This window comes from Elephas maximus, chromosome 10 (genome assembly GCF_024166365.1).
Source record: "Elephas maximus indicus isolate mEleMax1 chromosome 10, mEleMax1 primary haplotype, whole genome shotgun sequence".
Lineage (NCBI taxonomy): Eukaryota > Metazoa > Chordata > Mammalia > Proboscidea > Elephantidae > Elephas > Elephas maximus.
In genome coordinates, this window is record NC_064828.1 from 78,943,767 (window position 1) to 78,968,053 (window position 24,287).

Genomic DNA, 24,287 nt, shown 5'->3' on the forward strand with positions numbered 1-24,287 from the left:
CCAGGGCTCCTTTCTTTCAAGTCTAACTTAAATTTTTGAAAGTGCATTTTAAAAAACTTATTTTTGGACTTGTTGTGGGTTGAATTGTGTCCCCCAAAGATATGTGTTGGAATCCTAACCCTTTTACCAGTGGATTAGGACTCCTGGTGGGTCGGCGATTCAAATCTATCAGCAACTCCACAGGAGAAAAGACCTGGCGATCAGCTTGCATAAAGATTACAGCCTAGGAAACCCTATGGGGCAATCCTACCATAACAACATACCTGTGGATATAATCCTTTCTGGTTTTCTTTGTTATATTAATGAGTCACTATTTTTTTTATCGGTGTAGGTTATGTGCTCAACCTAATCACTTCTGAGTTGTAAGGATAGCAGAGACAAGCAAGCTTCTGTGTGACTGCTTACTTTTGTGTGGCCTTTTTAGCCATGGTCTTGTAACTCCCACCCAGGTGACTGGGCAGGACTGTGTGATAAGGTGAAACCCTGTTGCAATAGTGGTTAAGTGCTACGGCTGCTAACTAAAAAGGTCAGCAGTTCGAATCCACCAGGTGTTCCTTGGAAACTGTATGGGCCAGTTCTACTCTGTCCTATAGGGTTGCTATGAGTCAGAATTGACTCGAAGGCAAAGGGGTTTTTTTGGTGTGATAAGGTAACTGTGGTCCACCAAGGGGATTGGTCAGTTTTGCCTTAAAAGAGAGCCAATTCCAGAGCAGAGAGGAAGCCCCTACCACCACCAAGGAAAAAGAGCCAGGAGAGGACCCAGGATTCCTGAGAAGCTCCTGGAAGCAGAAGACCAAGAGAGAAAGCAACTGTAACATTGAAGACAGTGAGAAGCAGTGACAGCAGAGACCTGGCAGCAGGAGACAGCACGGTGGGCTTTCCAGCCATGAAGAGAGAAAGTTGAATGCCTTTGGGGAGGGGCCTAGGGCCAGGGAAAGGCGTGCCTGTGGGCATGGTTGGGAGGAAGCTGTCCTGATGGAAGGGCTGTATCTTGAGTGTTCCTGAGTCTGAACTGTAACTGTCACTTCCCTAATAAACCCCATAATTGTGAATATAGTCTGTGAGTTCTGTGTGGTCACTGCAATGAATTATTGAAGCCAGCAGAGAAAGTAAAGAGTGCTTGCTGTGCAAGGGACAGTTGGTGTCCGAATTAATAAAGATGGTGGAGAGAGGAGGCTTGTCTGGACAGCTTCCACCTGATGGGAGTCAGCCTTGCGATGCTGATTTTGGTTCTCCTTTCCCCTTGTGGGGTTGGAGGAGGTCAGACACTGCCCAAGCAGTTTTTACACAAGCACAAATTGGGGGGAATATGACACCATGTGAGGATCGCCAAGGAATCGAGGACAGCCAGGGCTACGGATGCTGGAGCTACAGATTCTGAAAGAGACAAGGATCTTCCCCAAGAGCTGGCAGACAGAGAGAACTTTCCCCTAGAGCTTGTGCCCTGAATTTGGACTTCTTGCCTTCTGAACTGTTTTTGTTTTGTTTTTGGTCTGTTTTTTAAAACCACCCACTTGTATTTCTGGTACAGCAGCAGTAGGCAGCTATGACAAGATGGGAAAGGTTTACAAGAAATCACATAATTTTGGCATTAAAAGGAACTTTAAATAAGCATAAAGTTCCTTCACTTTATAGATGAGGTAACTGAAGTTTAGGTATGTTAAAAGGGTATCCAAAGTCCCAGTTAATTGAGGCCAGAGCGGGTCACCAGACCCTAGATATTACTACCAGTTCATATTCCAGTTTCAGCTCATATCTTTTCCTCTCCTGACTATAAAAAAACAGGGTCTGTAGCTCTGAGATGATCAGTTTCACTCTCTACCAGCTGAGGTAGCTGAATATGTAAAATCGACATTCTGTTTCAAGAAAGCCACCTCTGTACTTTTTTAGTCCCTATATGCTCCGGCAGGCCTGAGTTGTTGTTGTTAGGTGGCATCATGTTGGTTCTGACTCATAGTGACTCCACATACAACAGAGTGAAACACTGCCCACTCCTGTGCCATCCTCACAATACTTGTTATGCTTGAGCCCATTGTTGTAGCCACTGTGTCAATCCATCTTCCTCTTTTTTGCTGACCCTCTACTTTACCAAGCATGATGTCCTTCTCCAGGGACTGATTCCTTCTGATAACATGGCCAAAGTATGTGAGATGTAGTCTTACCATCCTTGGTTCTAAGGAGCATGCTGGTTGTACTTCTTCCAAGACAGATTTGTTCATTCTTTTGGCAGTCCTTGGTATATTCAATATTCTTCACCAACGTCCTAATTCAAAGCCATCAATTCTTCAGTCTTCCTTATTCATTGTCCAACTTTTGCATGCGTATGAGGTGATTGAAAACAACATGGCTTGGGTCAGGCGCACCTTAGACTTCAAGGTGACATCTTTACTTTTTAAAGAGGTCTTTTGCAGTAGATTTGCCTGATGCAATGCATTGTTTGATTTCTTGAGTGTTGCTTCCATGGGTGTTGATTGTGGATCCAAATAAAATGAAATCCTTGACAACTTCAATATTTTCTCTGTTTATCTTGATGTTTATTGGCTCAGATGTGAGTTTTTTTTTTTATGTTGAGGTGTAATCCATACTGAAGGATGTAGTCTTTGATCTTCACCAGTAAGTACTTCAAGTCTTCTTTGCTTTGAGCAAGCACGGTTGTGTCATCTGCATAACACAGGTTGTTAATGACTCTTCCTCCAATCCTGATGTCCTATTCTTCTTCATATAGTCCAGCTTCTCGTATGGACTGCTTAGCAGTCCTGAGAGATTTTCCAAACCAATTGGGTTAGACAAAGCAATAAGGACAAAAGGCAAGAATATAAAATCTGACTTTACCACTGATTGCCTTAAACAAGTCAGATCCCCAAATTTAAAACTGGATTAAAAGAACACCATTTGAATGTTTTAAAATAAATGATGTTATTTTTTATCACTACAGTGGGTTTAGGCGAGTATCTGACCTTTTGAACATTTCCCCCCTAGATTTTGCTAAGTTCACTTCCTAGCGGAGATTTATAACTTCTTAATGAATCATTTGCCATCCCCCAAATATTAAAATTTTAAGTTCATTATTAATTCAACCTTATCACTTTTCCCTCAAATGCTCCAAACCTTTGTATTTCTTCAAAACACCAAATTGAAATACTGTAGCCTTATTAACCTACTTTGTCTTTAAGACTTCACTTTGGATTCTGACTTTCACCTGTGCAGCAGTAGAGTCTTCAGTTAAGTTGGCTGGCTATGCATGGGTGTCTATATTTTAGTGAATCCAAGATACGGATCTCTTTGTGTGTCAAACATACTTGGTTAACTTACCGATGGTTGATCAGGTCAGAGTCATTCACACTACTCAGACTCCCGAGGGACTCACTGATAAACCAAATATCCTTGATTGTATTTGGGAGACACTTTTCCATTTCAAGGTCAACTCAAAAAATCACCCTGTTCCATTAGCAATACATTTACAACCATAACTTTTTTGTAGTATTTTTATAACTTATTTATTTTGCCTTGACTTTCTAGCTATATAGAAGATATCTGCTAACATTTCACTCCTAAAAGTTGTCTGTTTGCCATGACCACAAACTGACAAGTAATGTTTGTCATACTCTTTCCTAAATGAAATAAGGCCAACAGAAACCTGATACTTTCATCACTAGTCTACGGTTGTAATTGTCAAAGCAGCAAGTGATACTGTGCAAGCTTTTACCCTATACTCTTAAGATTCAGGCAGAAAATAGCTTTAGTGTTTGTGTGGGAGCCTGCTTCCATAAAGATTATAGCCTGGGAAACCCTATGGGAACGTTCTACTGTGTCTAATAGGGTCACTATGGGTCGGAGTTGACTCCATGGCAACGGGTTTGGTTTTTGGTTCACCTCATCAGTAGATATGAAATGGAGCCCTGGTGGCGCACTGGTTAAAAGCTTGGCTGCTAATCAAAAGGTTAGCAGTTTGAATCCACCAGCTACTCTTTGGAAACCCTTTGGGGCAGTTCTATTCTCATAGGGTCGCTGTGAGTTGGAATCAACTTGATGATGATGGTTTTTGTTTGTTTGTTTGTTTTAGTCACTCTAGATGGTATTTTCTTTTATAGGCAGAGGCTTCTGCAATCTGTTACGTGCCAAGGCAAATTTCTAACAGCCCCTTTGGCACCTTGGGAGGAGTCTACACTGCCAGCAATTCAAAGTCACTATTTCTTCACATTTTCTGTATTTAGCCAACAAATATTAGGAAATAGTAGGAGAACAAGTTTTTGTTTGGAAAGGGAGGCTTGCTCTGCAACCAATTAATCCCACAGCAGGAGGCACATAGGAAGATAAATATGAAATGTAATTATTAAGATAAGATTTTTCAGGACAACTGAAAAATCCATATTCTCTGCTTCTTTCACAAATTTGCTTAATGCTTCCTAACATTTTAAGATTTTCATTTAAGGCTTAAGCGTATAACACTATGTGATGATTGTGATAAACCGTATTTCCCCTAATTATTAGCCAACTTAATTTAACAAAATAATCTCCATTTTCCCAGTTGCTTTTATAGACACAAAAGTATTTATTTGAGGAAGCTGGGCTTTAAACTAAATTTTGGTTACATGGAAACAACTAACAATTTAAGAAAAGCAAGATGTTTTTATTTTTTTAGAGTTCACTCAACCTCAATCCGTGTCAGTTTTTAAGCTTGAGACTATCTTTTCTTGACATATATATATTGAATCCTAAAAATTGAAGGCCTTATAGACAAAGCCCTTTTAAGAAATCAAATAGCTTCCAGGCACTTAATAATATTTTTGCATTTAACAAATCTCACATTACTTTCAGTTATCTAATGACCCCTCTTCTAGGAAATGCCATTCACCTCCCCTAGAGTCTATACTTTCTTTGAATTAAAGAGGGAGACAAATCAATGTTTGTTTTGTTTTTGTTTTTAAGATATCAAACTTTTTTGTTTCTGTTTGTTTTCTTTTACCAGATAAGCAGCCATATAAATAAGTGGTAAACTTGTACATTTGTAAATTGTCAGGACACTCCTGGAAGAGTTTCCCTATGTGCTGATGAATATTATGTTCACCTGACTGTGTAGGTAATATTAAAGATATAAATCAGAGCCTGCAGAAAAGAATAACCTAAAGTAATGATGAGGAGAGATAGCAGTCTGTAAGATGAGTAGAACTAACTGCTAAACTCTCAAGACACTAGCTTTACATATGGTATCCAGATCCCTTCTGCCTCAGACTCACTCCATTTATTAGAGGTATAGCTGATCCCCATTCTCTGGACTAGTATATGACCTAAGCCTAACCAATCAGAAAATGCCACTTCCCTTGGCTCAGTAAGCCATACAGGGATGGACACATAACCTAAATCTATAGTTCTCAAAATTTTGGTCTTTGGACCAAAAAAAAAAAAAAACCCCGTTGCCGTTGAGTTGATTCCCACTCCTAATGACCCTAAAGGACAGAGTAGAGCTGCCCCATAGGGTTTCTGAGGAGCACCTGGTAGATTCAAACTGCCAGCCTTTTGGTTAGCAGCTGTAACTCTTAACCACTACACCACCAGGGTTTCCATGTGGGTGACAGCTATCGAAATATACTATATTATTATTTTTTTAAATAAGAAGACACAAACAGAGTTTCCATTAGCAGCCAGAATGATGACATCATTACACATCATGTAGCCTCCGGAAAACTCCACCGTATCTCCTAAGAAAACTAGTGAGAAAATGCCTCAGTGTTAGTATGAAGGAGCCCTAGTGACACAGTGGTTAAGAGCTTGGCTGCTAACCAAAAGGCTGGCTATTCGAATCCACCAGCTGCTCCTTGGAAACCTTATGGAGCAGCTCTATTCTGTCATATAGGGTTGTTATGAGTTGGAATAGACTTTACGGCAACGAGTTTGGTTTTGGTTTATTAGTATGAAAGCAGTACTGTTGTTGGATGCCATGGAGTTGATTCTGACTCATAGCAATTCCATAATCTTTATAGCAGATCACCAAGTCTGTCTCCCATGCAGCAGAAGGGTGGGTTCAAACTGCCACCTTCCGGTTAGCAGCCAAGTGCTTAACCACGGAGCCACTATGGTGGTTAAGATTGTGGCAACTTGGCTGGGCCATGATTCTCAGTGTTTTGGCAGTTGTATAATGTTGTGATCACTTCTCTGTTGAAATCTGATACATGATCGCCCCCATGATGGAATTTGCTGAGTGGTACCAGTGGGGGCAGGGCCTTGGAGGCTCACCACCCCTTCAGCCTTCATCCTTCTGCCCTTGTCTGCCTACTTCCTTCCTGCTCACCTTGCTGGGGCTTTTGCTTGTTCTGGATCCAGCAGGTTGCTTCCGTTAATTTGGCCTCCAGTTCTTGGGACTTGGGCTGGAGGCTTGCCAGCAGTCTTGCTTGCCAATCTTGAGATCCTTCGATCTTCATGGTCTGGAGTGGCACTGCTCTCTAGTCTGCCAATGTTGGGTTTGCCAGGCCCTGTGCCTACATGGATTGGGAGAATCCTCTCTCCTGCTTCACAAACTTACAATGTATAGCTTTTAGGGGTCACATGAGCCATTTCCTTGATATAAATCTCTTTTTATACACACACACATTATATATATATGCTGGTTTTGCTTCTCTGGAGAACCCAGCCTGAGACAGCCACCATGGCATGAAGTGTCAGTAGAAACATGTAAAGTATGACCAACATTGGAGCAAATATTTGTGAGAGACAAGTCTCTAGGTGACTGCATATTTGATAATTTTCTACAAGTTTATCAGAATGAGAAGCACAAAGAAGCTAGTTGGTTGGTTCTACTTTTGCTAGAGAAAGTGGTGAAAGAAAGGGATAAGCTCAAAGCTTCAGCCACAGCTCAAGTGCTGCATATAAGACCTGGAAGTTGCCACTTGAGCTCTCAAAGAAAGCCTTAACTCTTGTAATAACAGAGCTGATATTGCTGAAAAATAAACCCAGAGTCTTATTGTAATGTGGCTGAATTACAAAGCCAATTGAATTGCCAACCTTGAATGGTGTCTGGAGTTAAAGTGAGGGCATTGATTGGGAAGAAAAATGGATCCTGAAACTTAGGATGGGGACATATGGGCAGATAATCAGGAAACTGCAGACATCGACCCCCCCCTAAATTCTGTTGAATCATTCCTGCCACCAGAACCACCCCTTACTCCCATCTGAAGGGACTAGTCCATCTTTGTCTGCTAAGCCACTCTCCTCAGTAAAACCATAATCCCTCCCACTCCATCTGATGAGATTAACCCAAATGTGTCTGAAGAGCCTTTATCTGAGATATCACCTGGGCATTGCTTGGGGCATTGCCTGAGGTGGATGCCTTACAAGATATTGCTGAATGTCCCCAGGACCCACCCCCACCACCCTTTTTTGCTTCTAGACCTATAACTAGACATAAGTCCCAGTGAGCCTCAAGAGGTGAAATACAAACTATGACCCAAAAGAACTGCTTGATTTTTCTAATACAAACAGAACCCTGGGGAGTATGTGTAGGAATGGTTATTAAAGGTGTGGAATAATGGTGCAAGGAACATAAAGTTGGATCAGACTGAATTTATTGGGCCCACTAAGCACAGATCCTTCATTCAATGTTCCAGCTCAAGAGGTTAGAAAAGATCTTATGGTTTATTTGGTTGGTTCACTGAAGCATGGATTATGCAGTGGCCTATGCTAAATTAAGTTGAAATGCCAAAACTGCCTTGGTGTACTACAGAAGAAGGTACCCAAAGGCTTAGGGAAATTGGCATGTTAGAGTGGATTTATCAGGTTGAACCCACAGATCCATCCACAGAGTGCCCAGAGAACACACCTTTCACCACAATGATGAGGAACAAATTCATGAAGGTAGCCCCAGCATCCTTGAAGACTGCTGTAATTGCTATTTTATGTAAGTCAGATTTGACAGTGGAAACTGTCCTAACTGAATTAAGACACCTAACTACAGTGGGGCTGACTGGACCCCGAGGTGTGGGGACAAAGACAAGGTGGGCATGGTTACCGTATGGACAGCAGAATCAAAGGATTAATCAGAATAGTCTGACTCGTATGGACTTAAGGCATTGGTGATTTAGTCTTGGAGTCCCTAGGAATGAAGAAGATGGGAAATTTACTAAATATTTACTTGATTTGTATAAGTGGAAAAATTCCAGGTCAAGTGAAGGACAATCTAACTTGAATCTCTAGAATAGAGAGTCACAGCTCCTCAATCAATTCCCAGACTTGAGCCAGTTTACAGACCCACAACCCCTTGAATGAAGGGAGGCCAGGTCCCCTTGAGGAAGGCCCCTGCTACACTGCCAAAAATTTATACTATTAATCTTTTACCAGCCTTCCTCAAAGGAATCTTCAGCCTTTTAGAGAGTGACTGTTCATTGGAGAAAAGGAAATAATCAGATTTTTCAGGGATTACTGGGCATTGGCTTTGAACTGGCACTAATTCCAGGAGACCCAAAACGTTACTGTGAACCACCAGTCAGAGCAGGGGCATAAGGAGGTCAGGTTATTAATAGAGTCTTAGCTCAAGTCCATCCCACAGGGGGTCTAGTGGGTCCCTGAGCCCATCCTGTAGTGATTTTCCCTGTTCCAAAATGCATAATTGGGATATAATCCTCACATTGGATCCCTGACATGTGGAATAAGCACAATTATGTAGGAAAAGCCAAGTGGAATCCATTAGAACTTCCCCTACCAAGGAAAATAGTAAACCAAAAGCAACACCACGTTCCTGGTGGGATTGCAATGATTACTGCCATCATCAAGGACTTGAAGGATGCAGGGGTGGCGCTTCCTACCACATCTCCATTCAATTCACCTATTTGGCCTGTACAAAAAAAAAAATCCTGGAGAATGACAGTGGATTATCATAAACTTAACTAGGTGGTGACTCCAATTGCAGCTGTTGTTCCAGATATGGTTTCACTGCTTGAGCAAATTAATACATCTCCTTGTACCTGGTACGTAGCTATTAATCTGGCCAATGCCTTTTTCTCAATTCCAGTTTTGAATAATCACCTGGAGCACCTCAATATAAAGAAAGCAAAAATTCTCACAACTGGACCAATAAGCAACATCATGATAAACGAAGAAAATATTGAAGTTGTTAAGGATTTCGTTTTACTTGGATCCACAATCAACGCCCACGGTAGCATTACTCAAGAGATCAAATGACCCACTGCATTGGGGAAATCTGCTGCAAAAGGCCCCTTTAAAGTGTTTAAAAGCAAAGATGCCATTTTAAGGGTTAAGGTGTGCCATGATGTTTTCAATCACGCCATACACATGTGAGAGCTGAACAATGAATAAGGAAGACTGAAGAATTGATGCCTTTGAATTAAGGTGTTGGTGAAGAATATTGAATATGCCACAGCCTGCCAAAAGAATGAACAAATCTGTCTTGGAAGAAGTACAGTCAGAATGCTCCTTAGAAGCTAGGATAAAAGACTTCGTGTCACATACTTGGACGTGTTATCAGGAGGGACCAATTCCTGGATAAGGACAACATGCTTGGCAAAGTAGAGGGTCGGCAAAAAAGAGGAAGACCCTCAGCAAGATGGACTGACATGGTGGCTTCAATAATGGGCTCGAACATAGCAACAACTGTGAGGATGGTGCAGGGCCGGCCTGTGTTTCATTCTGTTGTACATGGGGTCGCTATGAGTCAGAACCCACTCGATGGCACCTAACAACAACATTAGGATAAAAACAGTTTTGACCTAGCAGATCTTCTGAAGGAGTCTCAGGGGTCTCCAGGTGTCCCCAGAGCTACTGTGTTAAATTACAGTCTAGAGAAGCCAATACTATCTTTGTCACCATGTAGGAAAAGTCAATGTGAGAATGAAGGCAATAAAGAAGAAAGCGTATCTGAAAGCATCTTGATGACATCATTTCAGATCCAGAATCTAGCCAACCCTGAAGCTTATACATATGGCTGGACTTCCTAGCTGATAAGCCAATAAATTCCTTTTCTCTTAGACTGGGATCTATCACTTGCAACCCAAAACATCCTAATATATTTGAATTACCAGGTGGATTTCAGAGGTAGAGAGTAAGGGTAGGAAAACTACATAGGAGCAGGGCACAAAGTAATTATTCAAGCAGCAATTTGAGTAGCAGAGATATAAAATCGAACCCCAAGGAAAACTTTAAACTAATTTCAATAAACATGGCTGACACTGGAAAACATTGTCCTAATTGTTGCCAAATAAGTATCATGAAACTCCATAGGCAGTTGAGTTGACTCAGCTTATCTTACATCTTCACTAAAGAATAACAAGGCATAACTGAAGGCAAAATATTAATTCCATTAATAGAAATGAGTTTCTCCCATCAAACTTTGGAAAGTTCTAACTTAGAAAACTATTTCTGGGGGAAGAGCATCAGGCTTCCCAAGTCAAATATTAAAAATTTTCCCAACATTCTGCATCCCAAAAAAGTTGCCATCAAATTGATTCTGACTCACAGCGACCCATGTTTGTTAGAATAGAACTGTGCTCCACAGGGTTTTCAATGGCTGATTTTTTGGAAGTAGATCACCAGGTCTTTCTGGCCTGGGTGAACTTCAACCTCTAACCTTTCATTTAGCAGTTGAGCGCATTAACCATTTGCACTACACAGGGATTCCTTCTCTATCCTGCAGACCTGTATTTTTCTCTGAGTGTGCCCAATTTTCAAATCTTAGTTTTATAGAAACCTTTGAACCCTCTTTTCTGATAGGCTGAATTTCTAATTTAAATGTTTTCATGGAAATACACAGAGTAATGTAATTATTGCCTAATTCAGTCAGTCTAAAGTTCATGTTGATTATAATCTAGTTTCCTTTGGGAAAAATAAAGGTCAAAATCAACCAGTTGCACCTTTCACCCATTTTTTTTTTATTAACTTTTATTGAGCTTCAAGTGAATGTTTACGAATCAAGTCAAACTGTCACATATAAGCTTATATCCACCTTACTCCGCACTCCCTCTTGCTCTCCCCCTAATAAGTCAGCACTTCCAGTCTCTCCTTTCGTGACAATTTTGCCAGCTTCCAACTCTCTCTATCCTCCCATTCCCCCTCCAGACAGGAGATGCCAACACAGTCTCAAGTGTCCACCTGATACAAATAGCTCACTCTTCATCAGCATCTCTCTCCTACCCACTGTCCAGTCCCTTTTATGTCTGATGAGTTGTCTTTGGGAATGGTTCCTGTCCTGGGCCAACAGAAGGTTTGGGGACCATGACCACCGGGATTCCTCTAGTCTCAGTCAGACCATTAAGTATGGTCTTCTTATGAGAATTTGGGGTCTGCATCCCACTGATCTCCTGCTCCCTCAGGGGTTCTCTGTTGTTTCACCCATTTTTTTAAGCAGAGAAAGGTAGCATTAAATACACTCATAATGTTGCTTGCACCCATTTTTAACTCACCCAGTTGTAGTTGTGATGATCAGCCAATCAGGAAAGAGGATCTGACCATTGCAAGAGTGGAATAAGCCTTAGAGGAAGAATCATTCATTCCCAAATTCATTCTTGTCTGCATCTGGTGCTAATGAGGAGAATCTGATCCCAGAAAAGGTCAGTAAGCTAAGTAGAAGGTCATCAAAACCCTCTATGAGATGGACTCACACCACCGCTGCAACAAAGGGCTCAAACATACCAACAATTGTGAGTCTAGTACAGGACCAGGCAATGATCCATTCTTTTGTAATTAAGGTCGCCATGAATCAATTTGACAGCAAATAACAACAGCAACAATGATATTGAAATTGTGATAACCACAAGTAAAACCAAGGAGTGCTAAGTGTAAATACACCACATTTCTACTGATAAAATTCCATCTTCATAATGAAAATCATTATGGAAGCCAGGTGTTTACCATCTTTTATGCTGTTTCCAACTGTTAATGCAAACTTGTGTAGTTTTCACTATTAAAACCTTAAAAATGGAGAGAATAAATCCCCATGCACTTGTAATTCTTTAGATAGATTCAACTTTTTTACTTCTCATCCTCCCCCTTTCCCGCAATACGTTTCCTGAGATATTTGTCAATAATTGAAAATGGTACTCGCCTCCTAATTCCAAAAAAATTTATTTGGTCTAACATTTGATTCAAGGATGAATTTTGAAGAAACGTCATACTATATGTCTTGGTTATCTAGTTCTGCTACAACAGAAATACCACAGGTGGATGGCTTTAACAAAGAGAAATTTATTCTCTCACAGTCTAGTAAGCTACAAATCCAAATTCACGGTGTCAGCTCCAGTGGAAGGCTTTCTCTCTCTGTTGGCTCTGGAGGAAGGTCCTTGTCATCAACCTTCCCTGGATCTAGTTGCTTTTCCACACAGAAACCCCAGGTCCAAAGGACGTGCTCTGCTCTGGGCACTGTTTTCATGGTTGTATGAGGTCCCCTGTCTCTCTGCTGGCTTCTCTCTTCTATATCTCAAAAGAGATTGGCTTAAGACACAACACGATCTTGTAGCTCTCATCAACATAATTGCTGCTAATCCATCTCATTAACATCATAGTGATAAGATTTAAAACACAAGGGAAAATCAAATGGTAGACAATCACACAATACTGGGAATTGTGGCCTAGCCAAGTTGGCAGACACTTTTGAGGGACACAAATCAATCCATGACACTGTGGCAGAAGGAAAAGAATATGTGCATGCTGTAATATTATTCAATACTGAGAAGAAGAAAAACTCAAACTAGATAATAAGGTCACTGAATTCTTCCCATGTAAATTTTTTTTAAAGCTTGCTGAATTCAAGAGAGATAAATAAGAAAATTGTTAGAAGACAAGCATTTATTATAATTGTACAGTTTAATCCTGTTATTTCTTTTCAACAGTTTTACTACTAACATTCAACAAAATATAACCAACGTTAACAAACTTCCACATACTTTAGGAGACTTAAAACATATTCATCCTTTCCAGTTAACACTTAATGGATTTCACTATTATTTTTTTTTTTTTAATTCATCAGAATGAAAATTTTTAAGTCTCATGCTGCTTTTCTTTTTTGTAGTGGTGTGCTTGTGTTTAATTATTATTATTGGAAACCGTGGTGGTGTAGCGGTTAAGTGCTACGGCTGCTAACCAAAGGGTCGGCAGTTCGAATCTGCCAGGCTCTCCTTGGAAACTCTACGGGTAGTTCTACTCTGTCCTATAGGGTCGCTATGAGTCAGAATTGACTCGACGGCACGGGGTTTGGTTTTATTATTATTATTAAGGAGCACTGGTGGCACAGTGGTTAAGTGTTTGGCTGCTAACTGAGAAAGTCAGTGGTTTGAACCCACCAGCCTCTCTGCAGGAGAAAGATGTGGCAGTCTGCTTCAGTGAAGATTTTAGCCTTGGAAACCATCTGGAGCAGTTCTCCTCTGTTGTATAAGGTCGCTATCAGTTGCAACTGACTTGATAGCAATAGGTTTGGTTTTGGATTATTATTATTATTTAAAGCAATTAACTCCCTACTACCTCTAGCTCCTGAAAACCACTAATCTATCTTTGCCTGTATGTATCTGACTATTCTAGATATTTCATATGAGTAGGATAAAACAATATTTGTCCTTTTGTGTCTGGTTTATTTTCCTTTTCATAGTGTGTTCAAGGTTCATCCATGTGGTAGCATATATCAAAGCCTCATTTCTCTTCATGGCTGAAAAATATTCCATTGTATGTTGTGATGGTTAAGTTGTGTGTCAACCTGGCTGGGCCATGATTCTCAGTGGTCTGGCAGTCGTATGATGTTGTGATCACTTTTAGGGTGAGATTTGATATAATGTGATCACCTCCGTAGTGGGATCTGCTGTGAGTAGCCTATCGATTGAAAGGGAGTTTTCTTGGCCATGTGGCTTGCATCAAATATAAGTGGACATTCTGGCAAGGCTCGTGGGCTTTTGCTCGCTCTGGATCCTGTGGCTGGCTCCTGTTCATCTGACCTCCAGTTCTTCGGACTTGAGCTAGCAGCTTACCTGCAGTCTTGCCTCCTGATCTTGGGATTCATCAATCTTTGCAGCCTGTGAGCAAGAGCCTTGCTCTCCGACTTGCTGATCTTGGCTTTGTCAGCCCCTGCGGCTATACAAATCTGTATGCTGAGCAAATAATCTGAGGAGCTGGACTACATGAAGAAAAATGGGGCATCAGGATTGGAGGAAGACTCATTAACAACCTGCAATATGCAGGTGACACAGCCTTGCTTGCTGAAAGTGGAGAGGGCTTGAAGCACTTATGATTAAGATCAAGGACTACAGCCTTCAGTATGGATTACACCTCAACATAAAGAAAACAAAAATCCTCACAAGTGGACCAATAAGCAACATCATGATAAATGCAGAAAAGGCTGAAGTTGTCAAAGATTTCATTTTACTTGGATCTACCATCAACACCCATGGAAGCAGCAGTCAAGAAATCAAACAACGCACTGCATCGGGCAAATCTGCTGCCAATGACCTCTTTAAAGTGCTAAAAAGCAAAGACATCTCTTTGAAGACTAAGGTGAGCCTGACCCAAACCATGGTGTTTTCAAGCCTCTCATATGCATGAGAAAGCTGGACAATAAGTAAGGGAGACTGAAGAATTGACGCCTTTGAATTACAGTGTTGGTGAAGAATATTGAACATGCCATGGACTGCTAAAAGAACGAACAAATCTGTCTTGGAAGTATAACGAAAATGCTCCTTAGAAGCAAGGATGGTGAGGCTTCATCTCCCATACTTTGGACATATCATCAGGATGGATCAGTCCCTGGCAAGGACATTATGCTTAGCAGAGGGTCAGTGAAAGAGAGGAAGACCCTCAACGAGATGGGCTGACAGTGGTGCAACAACAGGCTCATGCATAAAGATTGTGAGGATGGAGCAGGACCGGGCAGTGTTTCATTCTGTTGTACGTGGGGTTGCTATGTGTCAGAACTGACTTGACAGCACCTAACCACGATGTCTAATTGGAGCAGTGGTTAAGAGCTCACCTCCTAACCAAAAGGTTGGCAGTTCGAATTTACCAGCCTCTCCTTGGAAACCTATGGGACAGTTCTACCCTGTCCTATTAGAGTCACTATGAGTTGGAATCAAGTCAACAGCGACAGGTTTGGCTTTTGGTTTAATAACTTATGAGCCCTGTGACACAGCGCTTAAGGGCTCAGCTGCTGAGAAAGATCAGTGGTTTCAACCCACCAGGCTGCTTCCCATAGCACATGTGGCAGTCTGCTCCCACAAAGATTACGGCTTTGGAAAATGTATGGGGCAGTTCTACTCTGTCCTGTTGGGAACTCTGCCTTGGAGTTGATTCAATGAGTTTTTTTTTTAAGTGACTAGTGAGGTTGAGCATCTTTTCATGTGCTTATTGGCCATCTGTATATCTTCATTGGAGAAGTGTCTATTAAAATATCTTTGCTCATTTTTTTAAATGGTTCTGTTTTTGTTTGTTATTGAGTTGTAGAATTACCATTATCGTTTTTATAGATCCAGAAAATTAGTCTCTCATTCTCTGCTACTGAATTATGAAACAAAGATGCCAATTTGTTTCCGTGAAGAATTATAGAATATTCTATGTTGAAAGGATGCTTTTTCAGTCCACCACTATAGTCAAAGGATGAAGAAAAAGGCCTAAACTTGTTTAAGGTCATAGAAGCTGTTAGTGGGCAGGTTTAGAACTTATCTGAAATTTCAAGGCATTTTCTAATCATTTCCTATTTGAGGGTGCTGTAGAGAATAAAAGTCAGCCCTAGTAGCACAGATGGTTTGCATTCAGCTACTAACCAAAGATTAGTGGTTTGAACCCGCCCAATGGCGCTACAGAAGAAAGGCCTAATGATCTACTTCCATGAAGTACAGCCAAGGAAACCCTATAGAGCAGTTCTACACTGCAACACCTGCGGTCGCCACGAGTTGCCTTGATGTCAAATGGTAGAGAAAGGATAAATTTAGTTTAGAAAGATAACAATGTAACCAAATATTTGCTCTTCATTTTTAGCTTGAGATAAAGAAGAGCATGGTTTGGACATAATTCCATCTCTCTCTCTCTGATTTGAAACTAGTTACAAATCCCTTGGCCAGCAGGCTTTATGGTGACAATTACAGGAAGTCAGTTCATGACAGGGCTTCAATTTTTAATACACTGTGAAAAATTCCAGCAATACACACACTTAAAAAAGTATTTCACTAATTTATCTTATCCCACCTCAATTCCACTATCTTTTTTACTTCCCATTATTTACAATGAAATATGTAAGTGTGTGGATCTTCAGAGAATGAGTAATTCCATGTTTCAACTGGAACAATAAAAAAATCATAACCATCAAACTGGCTCTGAGATTTTAATTGTGTGTAAACACTGATGATCATACATTTTTTGACACTTTACGTTGCTTTTCATTTTTATGTTTTCAGGTTTTACCATGGCTGAGAATACAAAAAACCAAACCCGTTGCCATTAGAGTTTGTTCTGACTCATAGTGACCATACAGGACAGAGAGGAACGCACCATAGGGTTTCCAAGGAGTGGCCGGTGGGTTCGAGCTGCCAACCTTTTGGTTAGCAGCCGAATGCTTAACCACTGTGCCACTAGGGCACTGAGTAGAAGGGACACACACACACACACAAATTTATTACAGAAGTTTAAAGGATCAGAAAGAGAGTAACAAACCGACATAAAACAGCTACAGGTGATTAATATGAAAGGCACATGAAAGTAAATGGCTCCAAAAGTTATTTTTATGGAAAAATAATATCCCACAAATACTGAAATGAAACTCACTTGCCAAGGCCTGCATTATATTTCCAGTTTTGAAGCTGTGGTTCAGGTGAGAACAACATGCCCTTCTCTTTTTCTAAGTGGGTTTGTGCTTTTCCTCTAAAAACAGACCGTGGCGGTGAAGTTTGAGGCCACAAAACCATGGGACAACGGGGTAAGAGAAGCCAGATATCTCCCTTCAGGGTGCCCTGCCGCAAACTCCTAAGCTTCGCTTGGTTGTGAGGACAGACTTGCAGGTGCTGACTTGGAGATGGCACCCTAAAGCTCTGGAGAAGCGGAAACGCCCCGGCAACGCGAGCTGACTGAGGTAGCGGGAGGCTAAGATTACGCGGGACAGGATACCTCCTTCTTCGCCCACGGCGAGCTCTGTCACAGTAGCCGCTGTTCTGTCACCCACGCAGCTTTCGAAGCCACCTCCAAGTTCGCCGGTGCCTTCAGGAGGGCGGCTCCCTAGAGCTGTAAAAAGGCTCTGCGTGCTCAGCTATCCACTAGCCCTCCGGAGAGCGGCTCGGCTGCCCACTGACGAGGCGCTCAGCTTGGCAGGCGATTGCTTCTGCCTGGGGCTCGGCTAAAGCGGCGTTCGTGCCTCGCGCGCACCCGCGCCTCGTTTTCCCAGCCAATCCGGCGCTACTCGCGCGCCCAGGTGCGTAGCCCCGGCCTTCCCTGGCTGGGCCGGCTCCTTCCACTCCCCAAACTCCGCAGCAAGCTCTCACCCCTCCCCTCACTCTTCACGAGTAGCAAGCCTCGGGTGTAGCTCCGCCCCCATCCCTGAGGCCGCCCCCGCAACCAGCGGAGTGTGTGCTCTCTTTTCTCCTCAGTCTCCTGCCATCTAGTCGCTCTGGGTCTCGCTCACCGCAGAGCGCCTTTACTTTCTCGGGCTTCGCTCGGACGCCTCCGCGCGCTCTCCCAGTGCTGCCGCCGCGTCTCCTACCTCCGGCTCGCAGCCTCCGACCGGGACTCGGGGTCGCGCTCCCTGGCTCCGCCCCGTCCAGCGGACTCGCGCACTCCCGGCCCGGCCTCTCCCGGGCGCAGGCCGCCGAGCGCTCTGCCACCTCCCCCTTCTTCCTTGCTCGCCGAGCGCTCCCCGGGCGCCCTCGCTCTCGCGCTCTCCGAGGCGAGCGCGCTCCCGGCCCGCGCGCTCCGGGCTCCGGCTTCTCCCGGCTCCTGGCAGTGCAGTGACTGCGCTGGGAAACATGGCGACCGAGGGAATGATCCTCACTAACCACGACCATCAAATCCGTGTCGGAGTCCTCACAGGTAACCGGGGGAGGAGATCCAGGACTGCTGCGGCCGCTGTCCCCCACCTGCCTCAGGCTCCTCGCTGTAGTGGCCCAGCTCTGCGGCCCCCAGGAGGAGGGCAGGCTGAGGAGGGGGCGCAGGGGGTGCGTTTTAAAGCTGCCGAAAGCGGCCGGTGGTCGCGGGGGTTTCCGTGGGTCCCCCGGGAGCTGGGGCCGGCCCGTGGAATGTCAGGCCTCAGTGCCTTCGCAGCCGAAGTCCCTGGCCCCCGGGGACCCAGGGGCCGGCGCGGCGGGCGCTGCGGGGCTCCGCGCTGCCGGTGCAGGAGGCGGGATCCCGGCTCCGCCGCGTGAAGCGTGCCGCTCTCGGCTTGCCTGGGTGCATCCTCCGCTAGTGCTCTTCCGAGAGAGGGGGAGATCCCCTCTGCACCCCCTCCTTGTCCTCCCCCTCCCCCTCTCCGGCAGCCCCGCGGAGCTCTGGCCGAGCTTGCCCCAGGCACCGGCCGGACTTGACCACGGGTGTTCTTCAGGTGAAACTCTGCTCCGCTTCGGGCTGCCCCTCGCGGGCCGGGCATCCCCTCAGCCACCCATGGGACACCCCTCGCCTCTCCCGGGAGATAGGGGATCGGCTTGTGCTCGGACCTCGGAAAGTGTCTGCATTCCGCCTTCCCAAGCAGAGGGCCCTCTGCCCATCTCTTCATTTCCTAGCGAGGATGGACGGGCTGCAGCCTGCGGCCGCGAATCCGGAACATTTTACTGGAGAGAGGATTTCCCCAATCGGGCTCCTCAGTTCCCCTCCCTTCTGGGAACCTCCCCTCCCCCCACGGGGATGGTCCCGAGGCTCGTGAGAAGCTCACTTTTCCCGGGTCGCGTTTCCCTCGCTCGCGGAAGCCGTGTGTGCTCTGCCTGTCTGAGTCCGTTGCGTTGTATTTGGGTAATATGTCTCAGCTCGGCGATAGGCAGTTGCTGCAGGGCTTGACTTCCAAGATGAATAGCAAGCCCATTTGTAGGGGTTTCTGCTGTGGTTTTGTAGTTGGCAAGGTTTGTGTGTAACTGAGTGGCGAGGCGGGGGTTAAAGAACTATATTTGGAATCAGTGGGTTTAGTTTGGAGTGAAGGAAATCCAACACTCAGTGATGTGATTTCGGAAAAAGAGACGTAGATGGGTATCCTAGCATCTCCATCCCCCCCCTTCTTTAAAAAATTTTTTTTTCTTGTCAAATTCTGACAGGTTGAGACGGTGTTCGAGAAGGGACTAAATTGATCGACACTTGATTTTATTATTAAGTAGAACAGTCTTTGAGATTGCGGGTAGATACTGAGTACAAAGCTTAATTCACCTGCTGAGTTTTATGAAAAGGGGATTTTTTATGGCACCCCTTCCTCTCTTTTAAGTAAATGAATTGCCTTTCCTTGTTATTCTTTCTATATGTAAACTGTGATCTATTGAATTTTTCTCTTTGAAAGCTCCTGGGATAGAGAAACTAATATAAAGCTGTTGCGGGGAAGGGAGCCCCCGCCCCCCAAATTGGAAGGTACACTGTTCTCTCTTTGGGTGCTGAAACTGGTGCCTTGCATGGAAATTCAGTTGTACCTTAAGTTGTTAAGAGTTGACATTGCCGTTTTTTAACGAGTCTGATCACGGTATGTAAAGGTGTACAGTGTATATCAGCCTTCAACTTGCACTTTAAATTCTAGCCATGCTTTGAAAATTAAAATAGAATAGTAAGACTGAAGTTTAATAGAAACTAAATTATGTCTGGTGTCCATGGAAATGAAAGGCCATAGATGTTTAAAAGTTAAACCACGGAGATTTTTTAAATTGTTTATTTATGCTTCTCTAATAGTTTTATTTAATGTATCATCTTACATATTGCATTGGGCAAATCTGCTGCAAAAGACCTCTTTAAAGTGTTGAAAAGCAAAGATGTCACTTTGAGGACTAAGGTGCACCTGATTCAAGCCATGGTGTTTTCATTCACCTCATATGCCCGTGAAAGCTGGACAATGAATAAGGAAGACCCAGGAAGAATTGATGCCTTTGAATTATGGTGTTGGTGAAGAATATCGAATGTACCATGGACTGTCAAAAGAACAAATCTGTCTTGGAAGAAGTACAGTCACAATACTCCTTAGAAGGACGGATGGTGAGACTTCATCTGACATACTTTGGACATGTTATCAGGAGGGACCTTCCCTGGAGAAGGACATCATGCTTCATAAGGTAGAGTGTCAGTGAAAAAGAGGAGGCCCCTCAATGAGATGGATTGACACAGTGGCTGCAACAATGGATTCAGACATAGGAACGATTGTGAGGATGGCGCAGGACTGGGCAGTGTTTCGTTCTGTCGTACATAGGGTTGCTGTGAGTTGGAACTAACACCTAACAACAGCAATAGTTTTATTTAATGAATTATCTTACCTTGGTCAAGTAACATAGTAAATATGTGTTTTACAGAGTGCCTTGAAAAGTGCAGCCCCCTCTTGATTCCCTGCAGTCCTATGAGATAACACCAGTATGCAAACATTTGAAGAAACAATGTATATAATTATTGTACTAAAATTGTCTAAACAAGTTACCCATGCTTTTGGGGATAATAGCAAAAGGCATTCTGTATTTAGATGGATTGGAGCTTTATCTGAAGGGAGAATTTAGTACACTTACCAGAGGCAAGAAGAAACTAGCATTTTTAAGGGAAGTTGGAAGTCAGTGGCAACCTCGTAAATTATTATGTAGGTGAAGATGAGGCTCTTGCATAGAATAAAATGCAGTGCAAAGGCCTTGAAAAGCTCCAGTGAAGTAGGTAGGTGGCATAGACAAAACATCAAGGAAAGAAGATGACTTTTGAATTAAAGACAATCTGGAAAATGAGGTACGGTAGTTTAGGGGAAAAAAAAAAATCTAGGGCCAAGAGTAAGGATGTGGCTGAAGGAATGAAAAGGAAGCTGCATTATTTTGTAGAAGTGGCAACAGAAGGCAATAGGACTTGATGATAAAGTGGATATTTGAAGTAAGAAATAACAGAGGTTTTTTCTTGAAAAGTTATTGATATAAATATTACCTACTATGCTGGCAGAGCCCTGTTGGTGCAGTGGTTGAGAGCTCAGCTGCTAACCAAAAGAATGGTGGTTTGAAACCACCAGCCACTCCTTGGAAATCCTATGGGGCAGTTTTACTCTGTCCTAGGGTTGCTATGAGTCAGAATAGACTCGATGGCAGTGCATTTTTTTTGGTATGATGGCACCTGGAACCATGGAGAAGAATCAGGGTAAAGGGCACCAGCACTCAGTCTATGAATAGTGGATTTTACTTATAAAACATCTTAATTTCTATGGTCATGACATTACATGTGATTTCATGGTGAGGGGGGCCTACAAAAATGAAGCTATACTGTGCAGTTTTGTGTCTTTTAAAACTTCAGGTGTTACACTGAGCTTCAGTGCTATGATTTTATACTTCAGAAAATTGAGTTAAGAGGCCACACTTAAAACTCTGATTTCATGATTTGTAATTTGTGGCTCTCTGAAAGGTGGAGGACTTGTTTTGTAAAATATCCTGTATCCTTCACAATAGTGAATTTAAATATTTTATCTAAAACCATTTTACAAAGGTAGTTGTATAGTCTACTCCCTTCCCCCCATACATACGTGTTTTATGATACGTTAGATAGTATTTTGGTGAAAATGTATTGTCACTTCCAAATTCTTTGTGACATTTTTGATTATCTGTTGAAAGATAGTATTTGTACTTTGAAGTTTTTCATCTTCTAGATGTTCCTGTAATCTTATTCTCAGCTTTGAATTTGCAAATATAGTATGCAGTCTTTTGAAACTTCTCATAAAATGAATTAACTGTATTAGAATTTTGAAAAAATAATGGTAGAAAGGGAAATGTTTAGCAATGGCATTTCTATTTCAGTTGACTATCTTGAATCATGTATGACTTGGCAGTCAGATTATGGTAATGGATGTAACATGGATATTTTAGTTTTACTAATGATTTTTAATCAGGAAAATGAGGACATGTATGTACAAAAAAATACATGATATATGGTAACATTTTATGTTGAAAACTGTTGCTCTATTTCTAAGAACAATATCTTTATTAATAACTATCTTATGTTGATTTGCCAGAAGTGAAGGTTATATTGTCTTTGGTGATCTAAGGTTTAATTTTTAATTTATCTGTTTCTAGTGTTCTCTACTTGTATTACTATTTATAGCAGAGACTGAAGATAATGTGATAATACATAACATAAGGCAAATAAATATCTGCTGCTTTGAAACTAGAAACAAGATGTGGGACAGCCAGTGTTAAGAGATACATATGTGTGTATATATATTTTAACAGTTTCAGTAGTAATTATACTTACAGCCAGTCTTAACAATTACATAGCAGGCTTACTATATTTCAGATGTGTCACTTTTCACCTACTTTTTTTTTTTCTATTTTGAAAGAAGCTATTTATCAAGACAGCACAATAATTCTATCACTATAAAAGTCCCACAGAATCATTATCAAGAAAATAATGAATACGTGAATATTTATAATGTAGAACCAGATAGATTATGCCCCATTGGCTATTTAATATCACATTACCTAGCCACTGCTAAAGTTTGGCACCACGATACTTAGATAAAAGTGACAATACATTACCTTAATCCATTAGCTAAAACAGTGGCATGGACAGGGGTGGATTACCCAATAAGCAAGGTTTTAGGGTGAACCTCATGTGAAATTTTTCTCTACGGATTAGGAAGTAAGCACAAATAAGCCTGTGCTTACCTTGCTCACTGGATAATTCGTCCCCTTCAAGGATTGTAAATTTGAAAAGAGGCTTCGATTCCATAGGAGGGTGCCATGGGGTTGAGAAACAGATGCCAGCTATACCTAGAAGGAGAATCTTTGATGTGGTGAAAAAAAATGTGAATTTGTTGACTACAGATGATCTGGTAAGCAAGGTAAGCACCATGTTTCCCTTGACAATTGGATAATCTGTCTGTCTCTGGGCGTGCATTAGAAAAAAGTGCAAATTTGTAGAAAAGGACATTATTTTAAATATATTTTTGCTCTGGTAATACATATTTTCATTGCACTATGATATAGATTTGAAATAAATAAGAACTATTGGGACAAATATAAGACAAGGTAATATAGATTAGATAAAAGGCTAATTGTAAACTAACCAGTTGCTGTTGAGTTGCCTCTGACTAAAGGTGACCCTATGTGTGTCAGAGTCGAACTGTGCTCCATAGGGTTTTCAATGACTGATTTTTTGGAAGTAGATTGCCAGGCCTTTCTTTCGAGGTGCTTCTGGGTGGACTCAATTGCCATTCTTTGGGTTAGCAGCCAGGTAAGCTAATCATTTGCACTATCCAAGGTCTCCAACTGTAAACCAACAAAACCAAAAATATTATAGTTACCTGTGGGAAGTATTTCAAACTCAGTGCCATTGAGTCGATTCCGACTCATAGCGACCCTATAGGACAGAGCAGAACTGCCACATAGCGTTTCCAAGGAGCACCTGGCGGACCTGAACTGCTGACCCTTTGGTTAGCAGCTGTAGCACTTAACCACTATGCCACCAGGGTTTCCAAAGTTACTCAAAATGTTAAAAAACCAGGTTCTAAACCAAGGAGACAGTGATCCTAATAAGTATGGAATTATTTGATGATCTGTTTTATTTCATTTCCAAACTTTATTCTTGTAGATTATATGTCAGTATTATTTTCTGAAAAGCCCATTTACTGATGAAAAACAAAAACACGGACCAAACCCGTTGCTGTCAAGTCAGTTCTGACTCACAGGAACCTTATAGTATAGTGTAGAACTGCCCCATAGGGTTTCCAGGGAGCAGCTGGTGGCTTCGAACTGCTGACCTTTTTGGTTTGCAGCGGAGTTCTTAACCACTGTGCCACCAGGGCTCCCATTTATTGATAAGAATATATAAATATATCTTTTTTTTTTTTTAGAATGGTGTCAGTAAGTAGATATATCATTATTGCAAACAAAACTAAATCCTGGCAGATGGAAGTGTGTGTTCTGTCAAACATACCTGATTTTTTCACTAGTTTATACATGACTATTGTTAAAAAAGAAGCCTACTTCTCAAACTAGGTTCTTTCATAAGTTTTGGGTTGGAAACAATGTATTAGAGAATTAAAGTACAAAAGTATTAAATTGGTTAATTTCTAATGAATATACTTAATACTGTCATCACTGGCCAAAGATTTTTAAACAGTACATATATTGCTGCGTATTACGAGTCTTAACTATATTAAAAATACATATGAGCATTTGACTTCAAACTGTGTTGTA

General features: G+C 42.1%; 1 protein-coding gene across 5 annotated transcripts in view; it reads left to right on the forward strand.

Annotated features, from left to right (window-relative positions):
- Positions 1 to 17,330: 17,330 nt before the first annotated feature.
- GPHN (gephyrin) overlaps positions 17,331 to 24,287 on the forward strand; it is a 569,154-nt gene continuing 562,197 nt past the window's right edge. For 2 of the 5 annotated variants that reach the window (XM_049899421.1, XM_049899422.1), the window contains exon 1: positions 17,333 to 17,991. In XM_049899421.1, the coding sequence (XP_049755378.1) occupies positions 17,928 to 17,991 (64 nt within the window). In that variant the 5' untranslated portion in view covers positions 17,333 to 17,927. Of the gene's footprint in view, positions 17,992 to 24,287 lie in introns of all 5 variants that reach the window. The other 3 variants (XM_049899425.1, XM_049899423.1, XM_049899424.1) reach the window with 3 other exon arrangements.